This window comes from Asterias amurensis, chromosome 14 (genome assembly GCF_032118995.1).
Source record: "Asterias amurensis chromosome 14, ASM3211899v1".
NCBI classification, from domain to species: Eukaryota; Metazoa; Echinodermata; class Asteroidea; order Forcipulatida; family Asteriidae; genus Asterias; species Asterias amurensis.
Window position 1 is genome coordinate 5,357,038 of NC_092661.1, and position 23,573 is coordinate 5,380,610.

The 23,573-nt window shown below is 38.3% G+C and overlaps 1 protein-coding gene across 1 annotated transcript; it reads left to right on the top strand.

Moving 5' to 3' along the window:
* Positions 1 to 7,349: 7,349 nt before the first annotated feature.
* On the top strand, positions 7,350 to 17,279 carry LOC139947548 (di-N-acetylchitobiase-like). Its single transcript, XM_071945488.1, has 7 exons — positions 7,350 to 7,606; positions 8,467 to 8,605; positions 9,895 to 10,097; positions 11,345 to 11,507; positions 11,995 to 12,092; positions 14,856 to 15,029; positions 15,570 to 17,279. The coding sequence occupies exons 1-7, from the start codon at positions 7,430 to 7,432 to the stop codon at positions 15,765 to 15,767; spliced, it is 1,152 nt and encodes a 383-aa protein (XP_071801589.1). The 5' UTR covers positions 7,350 to 7,429; the 3' UTR covers positions 15,768 to 17,279.
* The last annotated feature ends 6,294 nt before the right edge of the window (positions 17,280 to 23,573 follow it).

Genomic DNA, 23,573 nt, shown 5'->3' on the forward strand with positions numbered 1-23,573 from the left:
ACGCCATAATAGTACAGGGCCGTAATGGAAGTGACCAACATGTAGAATCCTGGGAACTGAGTTACAGTGATGATGGCACTACGTGGACCACCGTAGCCGACCCAATCTGGATGCTTGAGAGGGTAATCATACCTTTGTTAATTGTCAGCATGTCACACCCGATTCAAGGACAGTCAGTGATATATTAATACTAATCATTAGTCCAAACTACCTCACCCTTAGTGCCTGACGTACACATCTGTACATTTCAATTTTGTTATCATTGGCTTTCACCCTTGGAGTTTTAAAAAATTTATTTACATTTTACCTTAAAAGCTTTTAGGTTGGCTACAAAAACATTCGTTAAGTAGCACGTACGCCTTCGTATACACTGACATTATTCGATAAAATGGTGTATACAGTTTTTATTTTGTTTCTATATACCTCATGTATAGAATCCTCTATTCTGATTGGCTAACAATGGAGTCAGGGAAATAGCTACGCCCCGTTTTTATCATTGAAGATAATGGGTGCATTCGTTTAGCTTCCCTGGGTCGACCCCGATGTTGCGTATTTTATTTTTTTCAAGGACGAACGTGGGCACACAATTACCCCACGTTCGTCTTCGAACCAGAAAAAAAAAACCCAGACACGTCACCGCGTGAGCCTTCCCGTGGTGACGTCAGTGCACCTCGGGCCAGCCCCAAGTGACCCAATCCACAACTGGGGCTCTTGGGGCTGGCCGGAAGTGCACTGACGTCACCACCGGAAGGCTCACGTGGTTTTTTTTTCTGGTTCGAAGGCGAACGTGGGGCAAGCGTGTGCCCACGTTCGTCCTGGGAAAAAATATAAAATACGCAACATCGGGGTCGACCCAGGGAAGCTAAACGAACGCACCCAATGTTATATAAGGGTTCCCTGAAAATGCTGAGGTGCAGTAATTTGTGAGAAATTAGAGTAAAACTGTCGTGACTTAAAGGGTTTGGGTTCTTTTTGTAACACAAAACACAATGTCCACAGATTTACATACAAACTTACACCGTTTGAAGAAAATGATAGTAGAAAGCGTACCTTAAAATATTAGATGCTGAAGTGCTGTAGTTAAAAAGAAATGAGTAAAACAATGTCACGAATACGTCTGTACATGCTTAAATAGTTTCACCTCATGATCACGAGTATCACTTCCATGACATTGCTTTATTCATTTCTCAAAAATGACAACACCTCAGTGTTTTCAGGGAAGCTTTTTACCTTCATTATCTTCAAACTGTGTAGTTTAGTGTACATCTGTGGACATTATGTTTGTTATCCTACAACATGTACAAAGCTATTTAACGCACCTCAAACAGTGACGTCATGTGATGTTCTGGCTTATGTTCTGAGACTTTAAAATAAACAAATCGGTCATCGTTGTTCAACTTGTTCGTGGACAGTTTCTAGGACGTCTAACAATGGGTGCCAGTCAAGATTGATTCGATTTTTTTTGTGATTTGTTTTCCTGCGCAGACATTCTATTCGTACCGATCTGACAAGGAAGACGTTCGAGTTGCCGTCGAGTCACCACCATCATGGGTGGGTATGATCCGAAGTAGATACATCCGCATCATGCCGGGAACAGCCCTAAATAAAGGCGCATGCATGCGATTTGAACTTGTCGGGTGCATTTGAGTTATTTATAATAACTGGGAAAAAGCTAATCATATAAAACTCACCACAAGAATTATATCATGAAGGTCTAGTGTGCCTTGATTTTATTAAAATTATAAACCAAGGCTCACCTCCATCTAATAACAGTTTAAAGAAACAGTGAAACTTTTTCAAAATCGTTTAAGTTTGTAACGGTCATTTGTTTAAAAGGCCAGTGCGTAATCATTATAACCGCTTGGCTCTATGGTACATTGTCTCGATATTTGTTGCGTACGTTGGTAGGTAAAGGCCCGGGCATAAGTACATAATCAGCGCTTACGGAAGCAGGGATTTCTGTGCTTACGGCAAGCGTATTTCACGGGTTAGCGGCGAATTTTGGCCTCCGCGCGTGCGTACTTCACATTACTTGGTATTATGCGTCTACAAGGCAAGCTCAGAAAGTAGGCGCTTGCACGTATGTGCGGCACCATAATGTAGCCCGAGCCCTAAAATTAGGTACATGTTTGGGGCTACATTTAGGTCCGGGCTACATTGAGGTACACGTTTGGGGCTACATTTAGGTCCGGGCTACATTTAGGGCTCGGGCTACATTATGGTGCCGCACACACGTAAGCCGGGAATAGTGATAGTAAGCGCAGAATTCGGCGGTAAGAAGAGCCACGAAATTGGGCCCTGGTCACACTGTCCTCAATAACGAGTACGAAAATGGGAACGTTAACATACACACCCTCGATTGGTTGATTGAGCGTGCGTGTATTCTGCGCTAAGCAGTTCAACCAATATAACTCATTCTATTTCCGTCGTGATTGTCATCGTTTTCGTTATCGCTGCAGTGTGACTGACCCTACTGGGCCCAATTTCATAGCAATGCTCATGGGTAAACTTGTTTTCATGCTTACTGTAGAAGAACCAAAATTGGTGCAAGCGTAGTTTCAAAGGTAAACAGACATTGGGCGGCCATATTGCGCGTTTAAATTGGTTTGGATTGTGACGTCATTTATTTTCTTGTGGTAAGCACCTGGGGGTTGGCATGCCTTTTCCTGTGCTTACGGAAACCATATAAAATGTTATAAAATGGAAAATGCACAGTGAGCAAAGAAATCTGCCGCTAAGCAGCGCTGTGTAATTGCGCCCAGTTCTTCAGGCTATGATAGCTTTTAGTCAGGGGCACGCGGCGGCAGCGCCCCCCAAAATGTCACGCAAATGAAAAAAGAAAAAAACAAAACAAAAACATGGTTGCATTAGTGCACAAATGCATAGCTGTTTCGTCAATTACATTTTCAAATTTCTCAACTGGATTTGAAATTTGTTGTGTAGGCCCCTATTCAAATCAATTTGACCAATCTGGCATAAATATAAAACAAAAACAATCAAGTTATACCATGTTCATAGCAATGTATCATATCATAGCCGCAAAGCGTATTTTCGCTACCGATGTTGGTAGGAGAATTGTAATGCGTAATGCATTGCATTGAGGAGAAGTGTTATGCATAAGGCATTAGCGTGGTGATTCTTTGGCTAATAAGACGACTCAATCACCATATTGAAATTAATACATAGATCGGACACAACCTTGCTGAGGTAGATTTAACAAAGAGTTGAGACAAGTCTTATAGTTAAAACAAGTGTTATAGTTGAGACAAGTCTTATAGTTGAGACAAGTCTTATAGTTGAGACAATTCTTACAGTTGAGACAAGTCTTATAGTTGAGACAAGTCTTATAGTTGAGACAAGTCTTATCCCGAGTTCCTAACTAAGGACCAGCCTTAAGTTTGTAATGAACTTGTATTGAAATATTATTTGTTTTCTTTGGGAAATCGACCCCATGGTATTCATGGACGCGCTAAAAAGTCACATGTTAATGCATATACAAATAATGTCGATAAACGACTTATCAAAACGCGCTCCGCCGCTCGCGCTGTTTTTTCCCCTGTGTGACATTGTTAGGGTCCGCCGCCGCGCACGCCTTAAATAGTAGTAGGGTAGTATCGTGTAGCGAGGTCGGTTCACAACAGCACAAAGCGCGCCACCAATACTGTTTGCTGAAAACAAGATAGACGTTACAGTTTTGTATTCGATTTGGATATTTTCTTTTGCATGAGGCTAAACAAAACAAAATAAGCCTTGTGATCAGTGGCTGAACACTCACAGGGAAAAAGTACTTGGCGAATAAAACAACATCTTGCAAAATCTTGCAAATGAAACGGGGGCTTGGCTAACTTGTCGTTTACCACGTGACGTAGTATTACCACTTGTGGTCATTTGGCGTCATCTCTTTGACAGGTGTGAACCAGTGCAAAGCCTCGTCCAAACGTAATGACTTTCCTAGATTTCCTAGATTTGTGTCCGGATTGGTGGCTATGTTACGGCTACGGCTGGATTTCCGCGTCATTATGCGTTAAAGTGTTATGATGTCATTATCAACAGTAGTAACCGTCTTTTGATCTTTTGGGAACTGTCTTGGTGGCGCACTGTTTGTGAGCGTAAGTGTTGATTGAATTTTAAAACTGAAATTGTCGCACATGTGTTTATTATTATTATTATTATTATTATAATTATTATTATTATTATTATTATTATTAGTATTATTATTATCATTATTTTTGCAAGATTGTTTTTTAATGGAGGGTATTAGTTTACAGATGTTATGACTTTTATTTCCTATAAACACAATAGATAGTTTTTCGGAGAAACAAAATTTGAAAAAAAGGAAACGAAGTACAAATGGAAAACTACTGATGAATGATGAATGGTTAAACACTTTGAAGCGATTTGACCTTTGTGTTGACTTTTTTTTAACATTTTAAGTATATATTTAACAATAATCAAAAATATTGAAATTCTTCGCCTTTAAAAATCTGATTTTATGATGATTGTTTATTTAATTCAAACTTAGTTATCAAATTGATAGTTGAAGTGAAAGTAGTAATCCCCTTTTTGCCGTGTAGATACAAAATAAGTATTCATGGAGGCTTTGCAACATGGCCAAGGGCTCTATAAAGACCAAGTTTTGTGGAAACCTTTTAAAGGCAGTGATCACTATTGGTAATTACTCAAAATAATTATTAGCATAAAACCTTATTAGCATAAAACCTGGCATTTTTCCGGCAATGCCGACCAAGTGTATTGCTGCTAGATGCAGCAACAACAACTAAAGATTAGTTCAGTTTGCATGGCTGGTCAGACTAGATCAATAGTGCCTAGTGGTCCGGTCCGACGTCTTTTTCAGCGCTGTGCAGCATTTTCTCTTCAAATATCACGCCTCGATTGACGTCGAGGCGTGACGTCACGAACAGAGCCCTCTCGGGTCGAGGCCGACTCTTAAATTTGTTAATAAGATAAGATCTAATTTTTAAGAACCTTAGTTAACTGATTATTCACATTCCACTCATCAAAACACGTTAGCAACAAAGGCTTTATTTTGACAAAATACCACTTCCAGGTGACTTTAATTAGTAAAACTTATCATTAATGTAGTACATCGTTTTATCATTTTGCCATGTCAGGGAAATTGCATAATTGTCGAGGAATATATTAAATTTTCATAAAAAGTGAAAAGGGAAACGATTTTATCGTTCCCTGTGCACAAAATTAGGCACAAAAGACACCGCAGCAGTGGCGCTCGGCAGCCATTGTGTCGCCCAGCACTTGCGCGACTGGATTGGTCTATACAACATTGGGAACGGCTTCTTCTGGAAGTTATGCAGTTTTTGAGAAAGAAGTACTTGTCCCCGAATTTGATTTCGAGATCTCAGAATTTGATGTTTTACTCTCCAAAGTAGGGTTCGTACTGCACTCGGAACAAGTGGAAACCATGGCTTAAAGGCAGTGGGCACTATTGGTAGTTACTCAAAATAACTATCAGCATAAAACCTCACTTGGTATCGAGTAATTGGGAGATGTTGGTGGTATGTATATACAGACGCGCAAGTGTCGCGCCAAAGCAAGTAGATTAAAGGAGCACGTTGCCTTGGATCGGTCGAGTTGGTATTTGAAAAGCATTCTGTAACCGTTCGTTATAAAATCGATATGGTTACAAAGATGTTGTAAAAGTAGAATACAATGATCTACACAAATATGCCCTGAAATTGCGTGGTTTTCTTTTTACCTCGTCGACTAACACGGTCGGCCATTAATGGGAGTCAAATGTTTGACTCCCATATATGGCCGACCGTGTTAGTTCGCGACGTAACATGAAAACCGTGCAATTTTGAGTGATACTTGTGTGGATCATAATATTCTACTTTTAAAACATCTTTTTAACTATAATTATGCATTTCATAACAAAAGGTTTCAAACGCTTTTTATAGACCAACTCGTCCGATCCAAGGCAACGTGTTCCTTTAAGCGCGACTCTAAGTCGACCCGAAGATTTGTTTTATGAAGAAACACTTAAGTTGAAAACCATTATGTCAATTTATCAGTTTATAATCACTTAATCACATAATTTCTTTCACATTTTTATTTAATGCATGATAATTTAAATTTGTAAACTAATTTTCTTATCCTGTATTTTTTTCTTAAATCGTCCTCTGCCTACATTGTCGTTTTCATCAATTAAACATTTAAATTTCAATGCGTATCGTCTGTGATGTGATTCATTTTGTACAGGCTCACGCCTCTTGTAAAGTGCTGCGCGGTGCAGTTAAGGCTAGAGGATTTCATGATAGCCTGTTGCGATGTCATCTCAATGCAAGTCTAGCCCAGGCGTCTCAAAGACTGAAACCCCACTTATTTACCCGAACCTTACAATGGGTGCGTTCGTTTAGCTTCCCTGGGTCGACCCCGGTCTGCCCCGGTACGTTCGAATAGCTTTGACTGGGCTCACCCGGGTCAGCCCCCAGTGCCCTGTGTGTGGATTGGGTCACTTGGGGGTGACCAGAGGTGCATGCTGTCACCACGAGAGGGCGAGTGTGAGCGTTCGATTAGCTATTGTCATCAGGGGTTCACCGTATGAGCACTGCAGGGTCGACCCAGGGAAGCTAAACGATCTTACCAACAAACACTGTTGTCCTTTTAAGGACAACATGCGTTCTCAATATTTTCTGATTTAAAGGCACTGACCACGAACAAACGAAAAACGGAGAGTTATTGAGAGTATGTGTGCATTCGTTTAGCTTCCCTGGGTCGACCCCGGTCTGCCCACGGATCAGCCCACAGTTCCCTGCTTGTTGAGTGGATAACTTGGGGTGACCCGAGGTGCTTGGCGTCACCACAAGAGGGCGAGTGTGGTCGTTCGAATAGCTCTTGTTAGGGGCTCACAGAACCGCGGGGTCGAGCCAAGGGAGCTAATCGAACGCGCCCGAAACAACATTGTGAGAAACGTCTCTCTCTGACAAAGTAACTTAGTTAAAAAAAAATAATAAAAAAATCAAAAAAAAATCACTAGTTTATTTGGATTTGGTTTCGAGACCTTAGTAGCCTGCAAACCATATTCACTTCTCCACCATTACATCATCATCAAACAAGAGAGTCTAAACAGCGGTTAACGAAACAGATAAACATTCGATCCGGGCTACGACAAACATTTAATAGTGTTTGGCTTCCACACACAATGACGGACTGTGTTCATTCACAAAGTCAACAGAAAACGACCCAGTTTCGAGACATACCTCGAATCAATGTCCTACTAACTGGCCTTGCTCGAGGTATAGTCACATTACTCACCATAACATACGCTTTTTAGAGCCCAAGGCGCACAATCGAATGCATTGTCACTATAACAATTGTTTGAAACGCATGACAGATCGAGTTCCTACCGGAACATACACAGATCGCTTGCTATGATCTATAACAACTGAAAATGGCTGCCACCAACAGTTGTTATTCGTTCGTCACCATGTACAGCTACAGTACATTTTTGCTGTTATCAGTTCTCGCTGTTTTCTCAGGGTCAAACTGCTTCGTGCAACATGTCGATCCATGCCCGTGTAAGGACCCGACACATTGTAACTTCATCACTAAAACGCCAGAGAAAGAGGTAATAAATGCTATCTTCTTGTTATCCTTTGTTTCATATACATGTTCACATCTAGTCCAGGTTGGACTCATCCGTTGCATGCAAGTTCAGTGGCACTGACTGACGTCCTATACCAGGGCTAGTACATATCTTGCTTAGCACAGTTGAATGATTGCTTACCACTTTCAATAAATGTTTGGCCTATCAGTAGACTATTCAGCTGAATCGTTGGTATTATACAAATGGCACTTATTTTTAAACTGTCTTTGCTAATTTTTGGCTTAGCAATACAAATTTGTTTACATTTTTGGGGGGCCGACTTTTCATAATCGACTGTTATGGGGTGAAGGTCGTTTCCCAAATAATGTATGTAAGCGCAAACATCCTTTACAGATGCACCCCACTAAACATGCTAAACAATCTTCGTTAGCATTCGGTGCGAAATGCTTAATTATCAAAAATACAAATTACACATTTTAGAAGTATTGGGCTCCATATAAGGGCTCAAAGGCTCACTGCAAAACGTGCGTAACACGTTTTTTTTTAAAGCGCCTGTGAGCATTTTTAATGAATTTGGCGCTGTTTAAATATTAATTATTATTACTATTATTATAGTTATTGATACATAATTGGTTCATGACATGATAATGCGCTCTACCTGTGCACCATAATCGACAACATGGTTTAACACTGACGCATGACAACAATCATAAAAGCAAACTGACCAAATGCTGGTAAATAGCTGAGTGGAGTTTGCCCCTAAAGATCGCAGTAGAGATGCATCTTTTCAGATAGCACACAGCAAAATTATTAAATAAACACAAATACAAATATGTGATTTGAAATACGATAAATTATTACAAATTTTCTTTAAATTGCAGCTTTTCGTATTTCAAGCATCAGATCAATACTGGACCGATTATGATTGGTCTTACATAACAACAGTGGCAACATTTACTCCGTATAACCCGGAAGTAATGTGCACTGCTCACTCCAAGGGGGCAAGACTTGTTATGGCCGGTAAGTCCCAGTTCAAAACAACCCAACTTTAAATTTGTACGTGTCCGAATTGGAAGCATATGCTACGGCTACGGCTACGGCTTAATCGTCAAGTCTTCACGCGTTGAATATGAAACATCCTTAGCATCAACATGAGTAGCACATGTAGATGTGTCTGTTTTAGCTATCAGTTCGGTTGCAGCTTCAATCAATCAATTCAGGAAAAAAAATAATTTGGACACTATTGGTATTTTGTGAAAGACCAGTCTTCTCATTTGATGTATCTCAACATACATATGCATCAAAGAAAAAAAGAAAAAAAGCAAATGAGCTCAATAGGTCGGTCACACAAAGTTGTGTGCTTTCAGATGCTTGATTTCAAGATCTCAAATTCTAAATCAGAGGTCTCGAAGGCAAATTCCTGGAAAATTACTATTTTCTCCTCCTTTCCATATTCATGTTTCATATAATATGCGGGGTGGGTATGGGGACACACACATAATAGTTCCCTGTGACTTAACATTTTGGTCAAAACGACGTAGTTAATCATACTATACATTTATATGAAGACTTAGTCATCGGTCAAAGTGATGTCTCAAATAACTAATTAACGTCGTTTTGAGTAACTGTTTTGTGTTTCAGTGAATCTGAAGGTCGCAGGTTCAGGTTCCCTTAGTCGTCTGGTTTAATTGTCTCTATTCAACTAAACCATCTTTAATATAGGTCAAATACCCTGTTTTCCTTGTGGATTATAACTTGACCTTAGGCAATTGCATGGGGGTATCCTATATAACCAGGAAACGTTGCTGTGTTTGGATTTAGAGGCTGTCGAGGCCGAGCGGATAAGAGCACCGAATTCAAGCTCTAGTAATTCTGTTCAGCAGAGTGTGGGTTCGAATCCCGGTCGTGACACTTGTGTCATTGCGCATGACACTTCACTATAATTGCTTCTCTCCACCCAGGGGAAATGGGTACCTGTGAGGGCAGAGGTGGTTTTTGTGATTGGTTTAGCTTAGTAGTGCATTTGTTGCGCAAGGTTGTACACTCCCTAGGGAGTTGAGATGGCTTAAGGAATGATTTAAGGCCCAGTGACCAGGGTAATAATGTTAGAGAGCCATGAGCGTCACTCTGCATGACGGACCTGAGCGCTATAAGAATAAAAATGTTATGAAATCATTAACAATTCATTATTACGCTATCAGTGAATTTTTTACGTTTGGCTGTTTCTGTGAAACGCTTGTCTTTAGCCTAAATACTATTTGTCATGCTCTGATTATTTGTTAAGTTTATGTTTACTTTTTTTTTCTAAGAGGACTACCCGGGTAACCAACTTTCCAACGCGACATATCGTAGCGCCTGGGTGAAGCAAAAGGTCGAGTTGGCCACGAAACAACACATGGATGGCATCAACATTGACTTTGAGAGTGTCCTAAGTCTAAAGAACTCACATTTGTTAATTGCGCTGGTGAATGAAACAGCCCAGGCATTCCGTACTGCCAACCCCCATACACAGGTCAGTCATATCATATTGGTTTTTATCATACAAACAAAATTATACAAAGGAATGAACAGTACAACCGATATGGTTGAATTGTACTAGAACATGTGCAGTATAAACAAAATAATATCTTTAACAAGAGCTAAAATGTTAAACAGTTGAAATACACAATAGGTAATGGGCGAGACTTACAAACAATCAAAACAACAAACAATCAACCTGCCCTTTAACCAAAAAGAATGAGACAGACGTTATCTATAAGAGACGTTATCTATAAGGGACACATTGTGGATAAAAAAACAGCATTATTAAACCAATACATCTTCATGTAAACCTCAAATATGAGGTTTACAATTAATATATTTAATTGTTTGTCAACAATTGTCTAACGTATGATCAATTTATGTGATTTAAAGTATTAATGCTTCTGTAAAGCATACAGCAGAAGCTGATTATAACGGTAGGAAAATAGTGTTGACGGGTGTTTCTTTCTCATAGACTTGACTTTCGTCGAGTACTTGTTTGCCTCTAACACCAAAACACGCACTCGAGCTCCTCATTCTCCTAACATTCAGTTGACCACTTCGTTGTGCGCCCTCATTCGCCAGTTATATTCCAATTAAGTCGAAAGTCCAGACTGGTCCCATGTATTTAAAAACGGGTCTATGTACTTTTTGTAGGACAAAAAACACAATGTACATGTACACAAAACTTACACAGTTTGAAGATAATAATAGTATAGTAGAAAGCTTCCCTGAAAATACTATCTGCTGAGGTGCTGTAGTTTTTGAGAAACTAGTAAAACAATGTCATGTACATGTAACATATACAGATACAGAGATCAAGCACGTTGGAAACGGATAAGTTTTACATAGTTTCTGATTTTATTACGCCTTTTAACCAACGAGGTATTTATGGACAGGAATAAAAGGGTAGCGACTAGTTCTGTCACGGCCGTTTAAAACAGCCATGGTCGAATTGCCGTGTGATAAAGGCCCGAGCCGAGTGACTGACGTATACGCTTTACATAATGCGTTTTGGTTGGTCCGTTGGGGGTGTTGGTGAAGCACCTTGCACCAATCAAAACGCACGGAAAGCTTACGTTATACAGTCTACTTACTGCAGTATCAGCATGTATAGTACATAATTGCATGTAATGTTGGTATGTAAGATTCGACTGTGTGTGAAATGAATCTAGGTGCAATATTATTACTTCGCCACTTTCTGCCATCAATTAACATTTTTTTAATTTCTTATTGTAGATAACGTTCGATGTCCCATACGGCCCAGGATGCACCTGGAGCCGTTGCTACGACTACAAACAGTTGGCTGCCATTTGTGATTTTTTGGTCATCATGGACTACGACATGGTTGGAGGTTCCCCGTATGCTGTTTCCAATGACGGGCTCAAGCTTGTTAGACTTGGTTCGTATACCTATATTTGTACCCCTACCCCTGCCTGTATACGCGCTGTGCACGACTCTAAGCAAATGCCAGCTATTATCGTTTCGTCACCGTTGGTAACTAATGCAAGAGGGTTACACGTTAAGTCCATTATATTAACATTATATCAGGATGTCTGCAGTAGAACCTTTGCATGAGTAGGACACCACACCCAAAGCAACCCCACTCACTCCTAGGCGCATCATTTGACGATAAGTGGTCTCTGTGCGTATAAACATATATATATATAAAAAAAAAAAAAAAAAACACTATAAGCGCACGTCCGTTACAACTTGTAGTGGCCTCGCTTTCTTTGGGTTAGAATTGTGACGTACTCATGCATTAAGGGGCATATTATTACGTACACCAGGGTAATGTTGCAGTATTACAGAATCATTTCTAGAGTTTGGCAGTAAAATCCATGTGATGACAAAGTTGTACTTCTTTCTCTAATTATGCTACAATATAGGCATAGAGTCTTTCCAAGCGGATGGCATTCCCAACAACAAATTGGTTACTGCAGTACCATGGTATGGCTACGACTTCACCTGCACCCATCTCCTACAGGTAGGGAGTTGTCTAAGTTTCCCAATTACAACATGTTTAATACTGTAGGTTTTCTCGGTCAATTTCGAAACATGAGCAGCCAATTATTTTAACCACCAGCCTATTCTATTTCGCACGAAATCGAATGCCACTTAAAAGGGTTATTTGATTTCTTTTTAAGACTAGTCAATTATACTTTTACACCTATTCGATTTTACCAAAATAATCATGCAATTTAACAATTCATCGAAGCTGCATTCAAATTCGCAAGAGGCGTGTGTTTGGTCATTCAATTTCATGTTTGGACAGTCAATTCCGATATTTGTGCCATCTTAAAAACGCTTGGTTAACTTGGCGTTTCCTTACGAATGTTAAAGGCATGCAGTTAATTTTTTGGCACTCTTGAACATAAGCCAAAATGTCTTGCACGCCAACAGATTGATGGTTGGTGAATCTTTAAAAAAACAACACACTGGAAAAACGTGATTTTTTGACCTCAGATTTATAAACATTCATTAACCACAGTCAAATATCAGGTCTTGGGCAGTTAAACCATTAAAGGTCTCCCGAAAAAAGAAAAGAAACAAAAAAACCTATGGGGCCACAAGTAAAGTCTACTGGAAACATCGAATAAAGAAAAAAGGGTTTGCTTGATTTAAAAGTGAAGGTACAAAACAGTTGCCTTTTACAGTTTATTCGTATTTTTTGATAGTCGTACTTATTTGAACCATCGTTAAAGGCAGTGGACACTATTGGTAAATGTCAAAGACTAGCCTTCACAGATGCTGTATCTCAACATATGCATAAAATAACAAACCTGTGAAAATTTGAGCTCAATCGGTCATTGAAGTTGCGAGACAATAATGAAAGAAAAATAACCCTTGTCACAAGAAGTTGTGTGCGGTTAGATGGTTGATTTCGAGACCTCAAGTTCTAAATCTGAGGTCTCGAAATCAATTTCGTTGAAAATTACTTCTTTCTCAAAAACTATGGCACTTCAGAGGGAGCCGTTTCTCACAATGTTTTAAACCATCAACCTCTCCACATTACTCGTCACCAAGAAAGGTTTTATGCTAATAATTATTTTGAGTAATTACCAATAGTGTCCACTGTCTTTAAGCGAAATTGATGCGTCTTTACGAAATTGAAAATGATTAAACCAACACTATCTCTAGTCGAACCAGCTTTGCTAAATTTAATGATGATTGTGTGTCATAAAAAAAAATGAGTGTGTTAGGAACTTGAATGCCTCAAAACGAAATTGAATGACCGAATTCTGAATTTGACACGCAATAAAAACCGTAGAGGCAATTAAGCTTTAACTCAAACGCATGGAAATTAAATTGGCTGCTCATTTTCCGAAATTGACAGAGAAAACCTAAACAATCTAAAGCACTGATACTAAGGCAGGACACTGTTAGAAAACTCTAAATAACTGTTAGCATATTATTGTTAACGATCAATGGAGAGCTGTTGACGGTATAAAACAAAATGAAAAACAGCTCCCTCTGAAGTAACGTAGTTTTCGAGAAAGAAGTTATTTTTCTTATAAAATAGTGTGAAATTTACTTCGAAAACTAAAAATTTGATGTAAGTCTCGAAATCAAGCGTCTGAAAGCACACAAGGGTGTTTTTCTTCCATTATTATCTCGCAACTTTGACGACCAATTGAATAAATTTTTCACAAGCTAATTTTGTGTGTGCATATTAAATACACCAAGTGAGAAGACTGGTCGTTGACCATCATACAAACAGTTTCTGTGTCTGTAATGTAATGTGGAAAATATTATTATGTTGGTTCGGTTTCGTCGAATTGATCTGTCATTGGACGATGTTTTTATAAAGATTTGAAACAAATCCCTGGGAAAAACTGAAGCATACTCCGAGTTGGCAGCGTACCCAACATTTTTGGGGGTAGGTTTTGTGCGTAAAATTACTCAAACTCTGGACACTATTGGAAATTGTCAAAGACCAGTCTTCTCACTTGGTGTATCGCTACATAATATGCACAAAATAACAAACCTGTGAACTATTTACTCAGTTGGTTGTCGACCTTGCGAGAGATTAATGGAATAAAAATTGTGTGCTTTCAGATGCTTGATTTCGGGTACTCAAAATCTCTTTCAGAGGTCTCGAAATCAAATTCAAACGTTGTAGTGGAAAATTACTTCTTTGTCGAAAACTACGTTACTTCAGAGGGAGCCGTTTCTCACAATGTTTTATACTACAGCTCTTCGTTGCTCGTTATCAACTCAGTTTGTTTGCTGACAATTATTTTGAGTAATTTACAATAGTGTCTAGTGCCTTTAAATCCCAATTATTTGTACAACTACTTTTCAGGTCAGCCTAACCCAAACGTGGGGTGTTGTGGCCGAGTGGATAAGAGCACCGAACTCAAGCTCTGATGCTTCTGTTCAGCAGAGTGTGGGTTCGAATCAGAGTGGGGGTTCGAATCCAGGTCGTGACACTTGTGTCCCTGAGCAAGACACTTAACTATAATTGCTTCTCTCCACCTAGGGGTACCTGTGAGGGCAGAGACGGTTCTTGTGATTTGGTTTAGCCATGTAGCGCATATAATTGTTGCACAGGCTGTATACTCCCCAGGGAGCTGAGATGGTTTAAGGAATGATTTAAGGCCCAGTGACCAGGGGTAATAATGTCGGAAGCGCTTTGAGACACCCCGTGAAAAAGCGCTATATAAAAACCGTGTATTATTATTATTATTATTATTATTATTATGATTTATTTGGATAATGTGTATTTATGTTGCATGCTCTTTTATAGGACAACATCTGTTCCTTTATTGGTCAACAAGATGGCGTCAAGATAAAGAATGGTGTGCAGATGTACGGGAAGGGCGTTCAGAGGCAGTATAAAATTATTACACAGCTATTGAAGAATTCTACGACTGGTCGGATCTTCAATGAAACGCTGGGGTCGCCCTTCTTCAATTACGTGGTAAAAACATTTTTGATCAAAATACCTGTTTTATAAAACTCTTGTCTCGCCCTTTTCAGAAGACACTCGGAGAACTTACACGTTTATATGGTTCTGTTCGTTTCATACGCAAGAAAAAAACAACATTTTAATAATAGTCAGGTCATCCACATTTCAAAAATCCATATGGAATTGTATATGCATCATCGAACAAAAGTTCAATTCAGTTTTGTTTATGCTGATAACGCACTAACTTTGTAATCCACCGTACTTTACTTGTACATTATAAAGTACATAAAACAATACCATGGTTGTACAAGCATACATGTTTTCTGGCAATGGCACGTGTGGAAGCCTCCTATTGTGTCGAAAAACGCGTTGGTGTCGTTTATTTTCACCAGTTATTCTGCCAGTTCTAACTAAAAAGAGAAAGTTCACAAGAACACATCTACACAGCGAAGTAGATAATCATCGAGTGACCGCATAAATATTGAGGTTTTGTATGCACTTTTTGATGAAGCATAACACGTTTTTTTTTTTTTTTTGCTTTATATTACACAGGATCCTACTACGGGTGGCATTCGCCAATTGTGGTACGACGACCCAGAAAGCCTAATGATCCGCTACAGCTACGCCAAGTCGAGCCAGCTCCGTGGTGTGTCCATGTGGAATGCTGATTTTTTGGATTATACTGGCGACCCAGACGGAAGAGCACTCACAAAAGCAATGTGGGATGCAATCAACAGCTTCTTCCTTTAAAACCATTTTGGGTTGATACTGTTTTTTGTTGTTTGTACCAAAGAAACTGAAACGTGAAAGCGTGCACCCTCTTATATTGGCATACTCAAATTTGTGCTAAGAGCACTATATCGCAACCTTTTATTCATACCATGGTTCCGATGTGTTTTACAGTAAATTTATTTGTGTTCTTTTTGTAAAAGTGCTTATCTGTGTTTTAAGGGTTTTGCATTGTGACTATTTTTGTTTTTTGCAAATAAATTGTTCTGTTCGTTTTATAATAAATAGTATTTCCAACACATAGGATTTGATCTCGATTTTTGTCGCTCCTAAAATCATACTGTGCTCAAACGAAAGAGTTCGGCCATATACATTGTAAATGTACTATCAAAGCCTTTGATATGATGATACCGAACAGCATATGTATACCTTAATATCATTATTATTGTTATTTTTTTTCTTACGCATGTCAAAGAAACATATTTGTTAAGCTCTACTGTTATAACAGTTGACATTTTAATCAAGAGCATGACCCAATGTTGATGTTTCATTCCGGTCCGAGCAGGAAGATCAAATAAAACTAAATAAAACATATTGCATTTGCTGAAACACATGTCGTACAGTACAGTATATATATAAGGTTCAGGATCGGTTTTTTTTTATTTAATGACGGTGGACACTATTGGTTATGTCAAAGACTAGTCTTCACAGTTGGTGTATCTCGACATATGCATAAAATAATAAACCTGTGAAAATCTGAGCTCAATCACCATTGTCACATGAAGTTGTGTGCTTGCTGATGCTTGATTTCGGGCCCTCAAATTTTTAACTTGAGGTCTCAAATCGAAATTAATGGAAAATGACCTCTTTCTCGAAAAATCGTCATTTCAGAGGGAGATGTTTCTCACATGCTTTATATCATCAACCACTCCCCATATAGCTCGTAATCAAGTAAGGTTTTATGATGATAATTATTTTGAGTAATTACCAATAGTGTCCACTGCCTTTAAGTATGTTTAGAGTCAGTATCAGACCGGTCAAAGGTAAAGGGGCTTCTTTCTCCTACACTGTTAAAAGAGCTGGGCAAAATATCGCTGGGTAAACGCCATTTGTAATTTGTTGGTAAGTTCTTGTTCAACTATTGAGTAAACTTTAGGGTTGGTTAAGATAAAAAAGTTACCAACGTTGAGTATAGTTTAAACAACAATTGTTAAATAAACATTGTCCAATTAATTGATATTGTTTATTAGATTTATCCAACCACGAATTGCTGGGTAGAAATTGGAGAAACACTCCCGGCAGATGAGCATTATGGCGTGAAAGGGTGTGACGTTAACCATTTTGTTGCGAACTTTGTTATCGTGCGCACACGCGCTCATTACCAAGTCATGAATGTTATAATGCGACGTCGATGATGGTTGACCACCAAGTGTTGAGATTACTGGAGGAGTGTGGCGTTAGCTCCCTAATGGACGTTTTCTGAGGTGAGAATTGAACAATGTATCTGTAAGTTTAAAAGTACATGTTCTTATTATTATTAAGATCAAGAACGTGTGGGCCTGTCCGAAAACTAGGCTTGCGCTGTGAATGCATGGCCTACCGCACGTTATCGCAGTTTCAGGGACATCATCGACACATAATACACACACACGACGCCACACGCAGAGCCATGCCTAGCCCTTGTGAAGTAGTAGTAGTAGCCTATATAACGTCCAATAGAGTCCTTAGTTAACCCCCCTTATCATTAACTTTGATTGATAATATCCCTTGATATAAAACATGTTGATGAACTTGGGTGAACATGTAATGTATATAGCAATTAAAACAGCATGGGTTTGGTAGGCCTCTTCTTCCCAAGGAATGGGAAAACTTTGTTAATTATCGCCAAAAGATTTGGTATTTTCTCCTTAAAAATGGGTAAGAGGTTCTGTTCTTCCAAAACGTTGAGTACATGCTCTTTACTGATCTAAACAAGTTGGGTTATATGTCCCTGATCTCCCCAAGGGTTATGGGTACAGTCATGTGCACTCCCAATTATATTCTCCCTAAAAAGTGGGCGCATGTGCTCCTATACCAAGCAGTGGGGGTACGTGACACTGTTTTACCTGGGACCGGGGTATGTCCCTGTTTTTAACAAAATGACATCTTCTTGATAAAAAGGGAACACAAAAATCAAAGCAAATAAAAAGTACCCTTAAATTCACCAAGATTACACTAGTTTTAAGCAGGATAGCTATGCCCATGTGTAACAGCTTTGCAATTAAATTAATTTTTGTTTACAACTCATACAGAAAATGAGATCAACATGCAGGCAATGAATGTGCTGACCGAGGCAGATAATTTGCAACTTATTCCCGAAATCATCCATCGACACTCAACGGGTAAGTGATGAATTTCTCTGAAAACAAGCAGCCTTGCTTTGGTCTTCTATTTGTCACTGTTATCTGAATTTGTTTTATTTAAATGACTCCAGTATGTTTTGAAAATTCAATTTCATGAATCATTTGTTTTCAGAAATAATTACAATTCTTTAACAAACCAAACACAAAATACTAGTAACACACGTTTCGAGTAAACTACTGTTACTCTTCTCAGTATACGGATCTGTTCTGGTGCGTGGTTCGTGCGTCTTCAGATTGTGCCGTCACCTTGGAAACTATAACAAGGCGCTTTAAACAGCTCTCATAACTCAAAAAATATCTCTGTATATCCTCTTGTTAAATAAAATAATAATGATCACTTTACTTGACATTTGAATGTTATATTAGGCTCTATATCTTAAGAACTGAGTATTAGGACATTAACAAGTTTTATTAATTATTCTTTTTATGCCACAGGATATCACAATGCCACACTACCTGAAGGATAGACACAAAGCTTCATCCCCAGCCCTTTGTGCTATCATTAGGCAGCGCTGATCTGGAGTCAAGAAATGCTTTTCCACAACCATCAGTCATGAAAGCAGTAGATGTGTTCTACAAGGCACACTATGTGCTGGACTGCAAATACCAAGTTCATTGCCAGGGGTATGGACTTTTTTTGAAGAGTGTTCAACCAGCAAGGTGTGCAATCGAGAGAATCCGCCACACTGAGATGTCTAATGGCTTATCTTGCACATTAAAATGTGCTGTAAGTCACTGCAGTAATGCTGAACCGATCTAAAAGTATAAAAGGCTACCTAACAAGTCATAATTATTATAGTCGGTGTGTGAGAGAATCACATTATAAAACTTTGTTTTGAAAAAACATGTTGTTGTTGTTGTTTTTTTTTGTGTTTTTTTTTGGTGGGGGGGGGGGGTGGTATGTGTATAAGTAAGCAGCTTTAAAGGTTTCATTAGTAAACAATACAATTTAAAAGTGTAAGTCCATGTTACATCTGAATGGTCTAACTTGTCTTTCAAGTGTCAAAAAACTGACAACTCATGTTTGTATTTTGTTTAGAAAGTACTTTGCTTTACAAAATAACTCCCTTTGTTTTGAAAGTCACTGCAGTATCTGCTATAAACCCATTTAAAATTATATAAGGCTACCTAACAAGTTGATCCTTAGGCAGTCTTATTATAGTTATAGTTGGTGTGTAATAGAAGCAGATTCTTAACTTTGGTATGAAACAATGTTATGAGTAAATATATTACATTTTGAAAGTGTACATCCCAGTAATGTCCGACCTGTCTGACTTGTCATTCAAGTGTCATCAAATTGACAGTTCTTTGTTGTATTTGCTTAGAAAGTACTTTGCTTTACACAATACCTCCCATTGTTTTGAAAGTCACTGCAGCAATGTCTGCTGAACCCATTTACAAGTATATAAGGCTACCTAACAAGTTGATCATTAAACAGTCATATTGTAGTCGGAGAGTAAAAGAAGCAGATTCAAAATATTGTTTTAGTTTGAAACAAACAGGCTTTTTCCGTTGATTTTTTTCTGGGGGATGGGGTGTTCATAAAGTCAGCAGCTTTAACGGTGTTATGAGTAATATATCCATTTAGCCAGTGGACCGCCCAGCCACCTAAAGCGATACACTGTATTATGCGGTAGGAGGAAACCTCGCTATAGCTTTTGTTTGTAGAAAATAAGAAACATCAAAATAAAACTAGGTAGTCAATAGTATGCCTACGCATTTGGTGAATCCACCTAGTTGTTTATAGATTATTATTCATTTTTCTCTTAACAGTTGACTTGACGAAGCTAATGATGATGAAATAATTTAGCACTTACCCAACAAAACGCTTATTAGTAAACACAAAGGAAACTGTATTTATTATTCATGGTGATATTGTCGAAAACTTATGCCTTCGCAAATAATCAGCATTGAGCCAGATAAAAGCCTTGAAAAGCTATTGTATCCATTTTATCATTATACAAAATTAACCCACACCTGTGACGTCATGCTATTGTTAAATCGCTCCATTATTTTGCACGAATGGCGCGATGGGTACATCTATTCACCCATTGTGCATAAAAGAGTTAGGGAATAAGGTAAATGAAGTCAATGACGCCATGGACCATAAATTATTTTGTTTTTAATGGTTTTAAACACAGGTTTATTGAGCTACACATGTATTGCAAAATGATCGTTAACACTTTCCACAAGTGAACAGCTACATTATTAAATTATTATTTAGCTGAGATGTTAAAAAATAATTATAGAACTACAACAGTAATTTAAGCAGGTCTTAAAGTCAGATAAATCAATTTCATTTTAACCAGTATTTTTGTTTTTTGTTTTTATTAATTCAAAATGCTTAATTTATCATACACAAACATGGTAAGTGAGTAAAGTCCCTAAAATTTAAGATTGCAAAGATACGTTTTTCAATATCATCATAAAATAACAGGAATTCAACTGAAATTGTTGATCATAAAGGTAGCTTAAATTTGTTTATTAAAAACAAATCTGAAACTACAGGCTTGTACGCGGGTACACTGTAAAAAAATTGGGTAAAAAAATGCCCAACTTTTTACCCATTTAAGGGCGAATAGTGAACTCCTCCAACTTTTGGGCGAAATATTACCCATCAAAGTTGGGCGCTCTGATTGCCAAATAATTGGGTAATATTTCATCATCAATAGTTGGGTATATTTTGGTAACCAACAGTTGGGTAATTTTTTGTTTACCCATTTTCTGGGTATTTAATAATTATCAATACCCACTTATTGGGCGATGATTTTATTCATGATCTAGTTAATATGTTTAACCATTTTCGGTGTTATCCAACAAATGGTTAATGTATTTAACCCTTTGATTTACAGTTTCTCCTGTGATACGTCATACAACCAGGCATATAAAATATATTTTCCACGATGGCAAACAGAGGTGAGTTGTGACCTTGGCATCTCTCTCAAAATCGTGAGGGTGCTCAGTGGTTTGTAGATGCTTTGGAAGGTTAGTTTTTAACTAAATACAGTTCGTTTCCTGTTCAGTTGTTGTACACAGTCGTGACAGTTGCAGCGCAAGCAATGCAGTGATAGTTCCATGCATGTATTTCATACACAAAGCAACACAACAACCACGCATACATGCCACAACCGGCGTTGCACATAATGGCATGATAAAACTGAAACTATCACAGTAGTGTCAATGTGTTGCTCGCTCTGCAATTGTCACGACTATATGTACGACTGAATAGAAAACACAACTTCATATTTAGTTAAAAACTCACCTTCAAATTGGATCTATATCCACTGGACAACCCCGCTCGTCACAGCCACTCCTCCACTCGCCATGTTGGAAAATATCTTTGTTCTACTGTTTAATGCCCAACTTTTTGGCAACTCTTTAATCGTAGTACGCATGATCGGACGATTTTGACCAACTAATGTGCATAATTTTAACCAACAATCGAGATTACCAAAAAGTTGCCCAATAAATAAGCAAAAGTGTAACCAACAGTTATGATGAATTCAGATTACGAAATATTTTCCCAACACTTGCCCAACTTTTGTTCCGCTTTTTAAACAAAGAATGGGCAAACAAAATGTTTGCCCAACAAGACCAATTATTTGTTTTGTTGGGCAATTATCGACCAATAATTGTTGAAGTTACTTTGCCCAACAAATGATTTAACCAACGTTTTTGCAGTGTAGGTCACTTCTTTTATATTCACCTTTTGGTTTTTTTGTAGACCGAGAAAGTCGGCTACACCATCATCTGATAATCTGTTTCTATCACTAACTTGTCTAAATTTACTTTAAGTCAAGAAACAAAATCACTTATCTGCTGCCACTTTCGCTTCCGATCTATGATGCCACTATCGAAGGAACGAGCATAATTCCTAAATGTTGGTCTTCGTCCATTGTTCACACACCACCAGTGGTGTTCACTGGAGTGAACAAGCTTACGTAATACACACAAACAATTGACTTAAAAATTAAACAATATCGCGCCATTCGTGCGAAATAATGGAGCGATTTTAACAATAGCATGACGTCACAGGTGTGGGTTAAGTCGCATTTACAAGTATATAAGGCTACCTAACAAGTTGATCATTAGACAGTCATATTGTAGTCGGAGAGTAAAAGAAGCAGATTCAAAATATTGTTTTAGTTTGAAACAAACAGGCTTTTTCCGTTGATTTTTTTCTGGGGGATGGGGTGTTCATAAAGTCAGCAGCTTTAACGGTGTTATGAGTAATATATCCATTTAGCCAGTGGACCGCCCAGCCACCTAAAGCGATACACTGTATTATACGGTAGGAGGAAACCTCGCTATAGCTTTTGTTTGTAGAAAATAAGAAACATCAAAATAAAACTAGGTAGTCAATAGTATGCCTACGCATTTGGTGAATCCACCTAGTTGTTTATAGATTATTATTCATTTTTCTCTTAACAGTTGACTTGACGAAGCTAATGATGATGAAATAATTTAGCACTTACCCAACAAAACGCTTATTAGTAAACACAAAGGAAACTGTATTTATTATTCATGGTGATATTGTCGAAAACTTATGCCTTCGCAAATAATCAGCATTGAGCCAGATAAAAGCCTTGAAAAGCTATTGTATCCATTTTATCATTATACAAAAATAATCGCCATAAATATTACCGTAGGGGTTTTTATTGTTCCCCAATGAGGACTTGTACAAATATTACCGAAAGGGTCAAAAATTGTGCGTTTAATTACAAATAATAAGCCTTGGCTACCTTCAACCTTCAACCAGTTGTAGACTGTTCATCAGGGGAGTGGACGCGCCGTGTTTAACGATGACAGCAGTTGCGGTAGTAGCCACGCTGATTTGGGTCCTAGTGATTTCTCCCGAAATTTTTCCGATTTCGGCTGGTTGCGGCAACATGTTTTTGCCTGACCAACACCATGCACTGATCGGTCATTCGTTCCTGTCTCAAACAGGGACCGGTCGGACTCAGTGTATGATGCTCTGCTGGAGGCACAGTCGTTGTTTGTCATTCAATCATGATGACATCAGTGGTATATGTCAGCTGAACCACGCAAGGAAAGAAGAATTCCCCGAGAGTTACATGCAAGTTGGCAACTTGTCATACTTCGGTTCTTCCAAAAAGGTACAAGAAGTGGTTTTTGCAACCACAACGGCAGCAGACAGGGTAAGCTGAATTTTCTTTGAACTAGTAGTTGTGTATTTATTATGATTTATTGCTTTAAACAACTAGTTATATATTTATCAACGACAATACAAATCGACGGGAAATATTGTGACATGTTGAAGCAATTCAATGTTATCACATTATGCCCCTCTGATTGTGAGCACTTTATTTAATATGTTCTTAAAATCTCTAACAATAGTCGAACAATAAGTGTTACGTCTTACAACTGGAAATTACTGCTGACAATATTTACAATTAATACATTG

Excerpts from the sequence above, each read along its gene's own strand:
- LOC139947548 (XM_071945488.1), top strand. The coding sequence starts at position 7,430 with ATGGCTGCCACCAACAGTTGTTATTCGTTCGTCACCATGTACAGCTAC. Across the intron at positions 8,606-9,894 it reads GGCAAGACTTGTTATGGCCG|AGGACTACCCGGGTAACCAA; the intron begins GTAAGTCCCAGT and ends TTTTTTTCTAAG. Across the intron at positions 12,093-14,855 it reads CCTGCACCCATCTCCTACAG|GACAACATCTGTTCCTTTAT; the intron begins GTAGGGAGTTGT and ends GCTCTTTTATAG.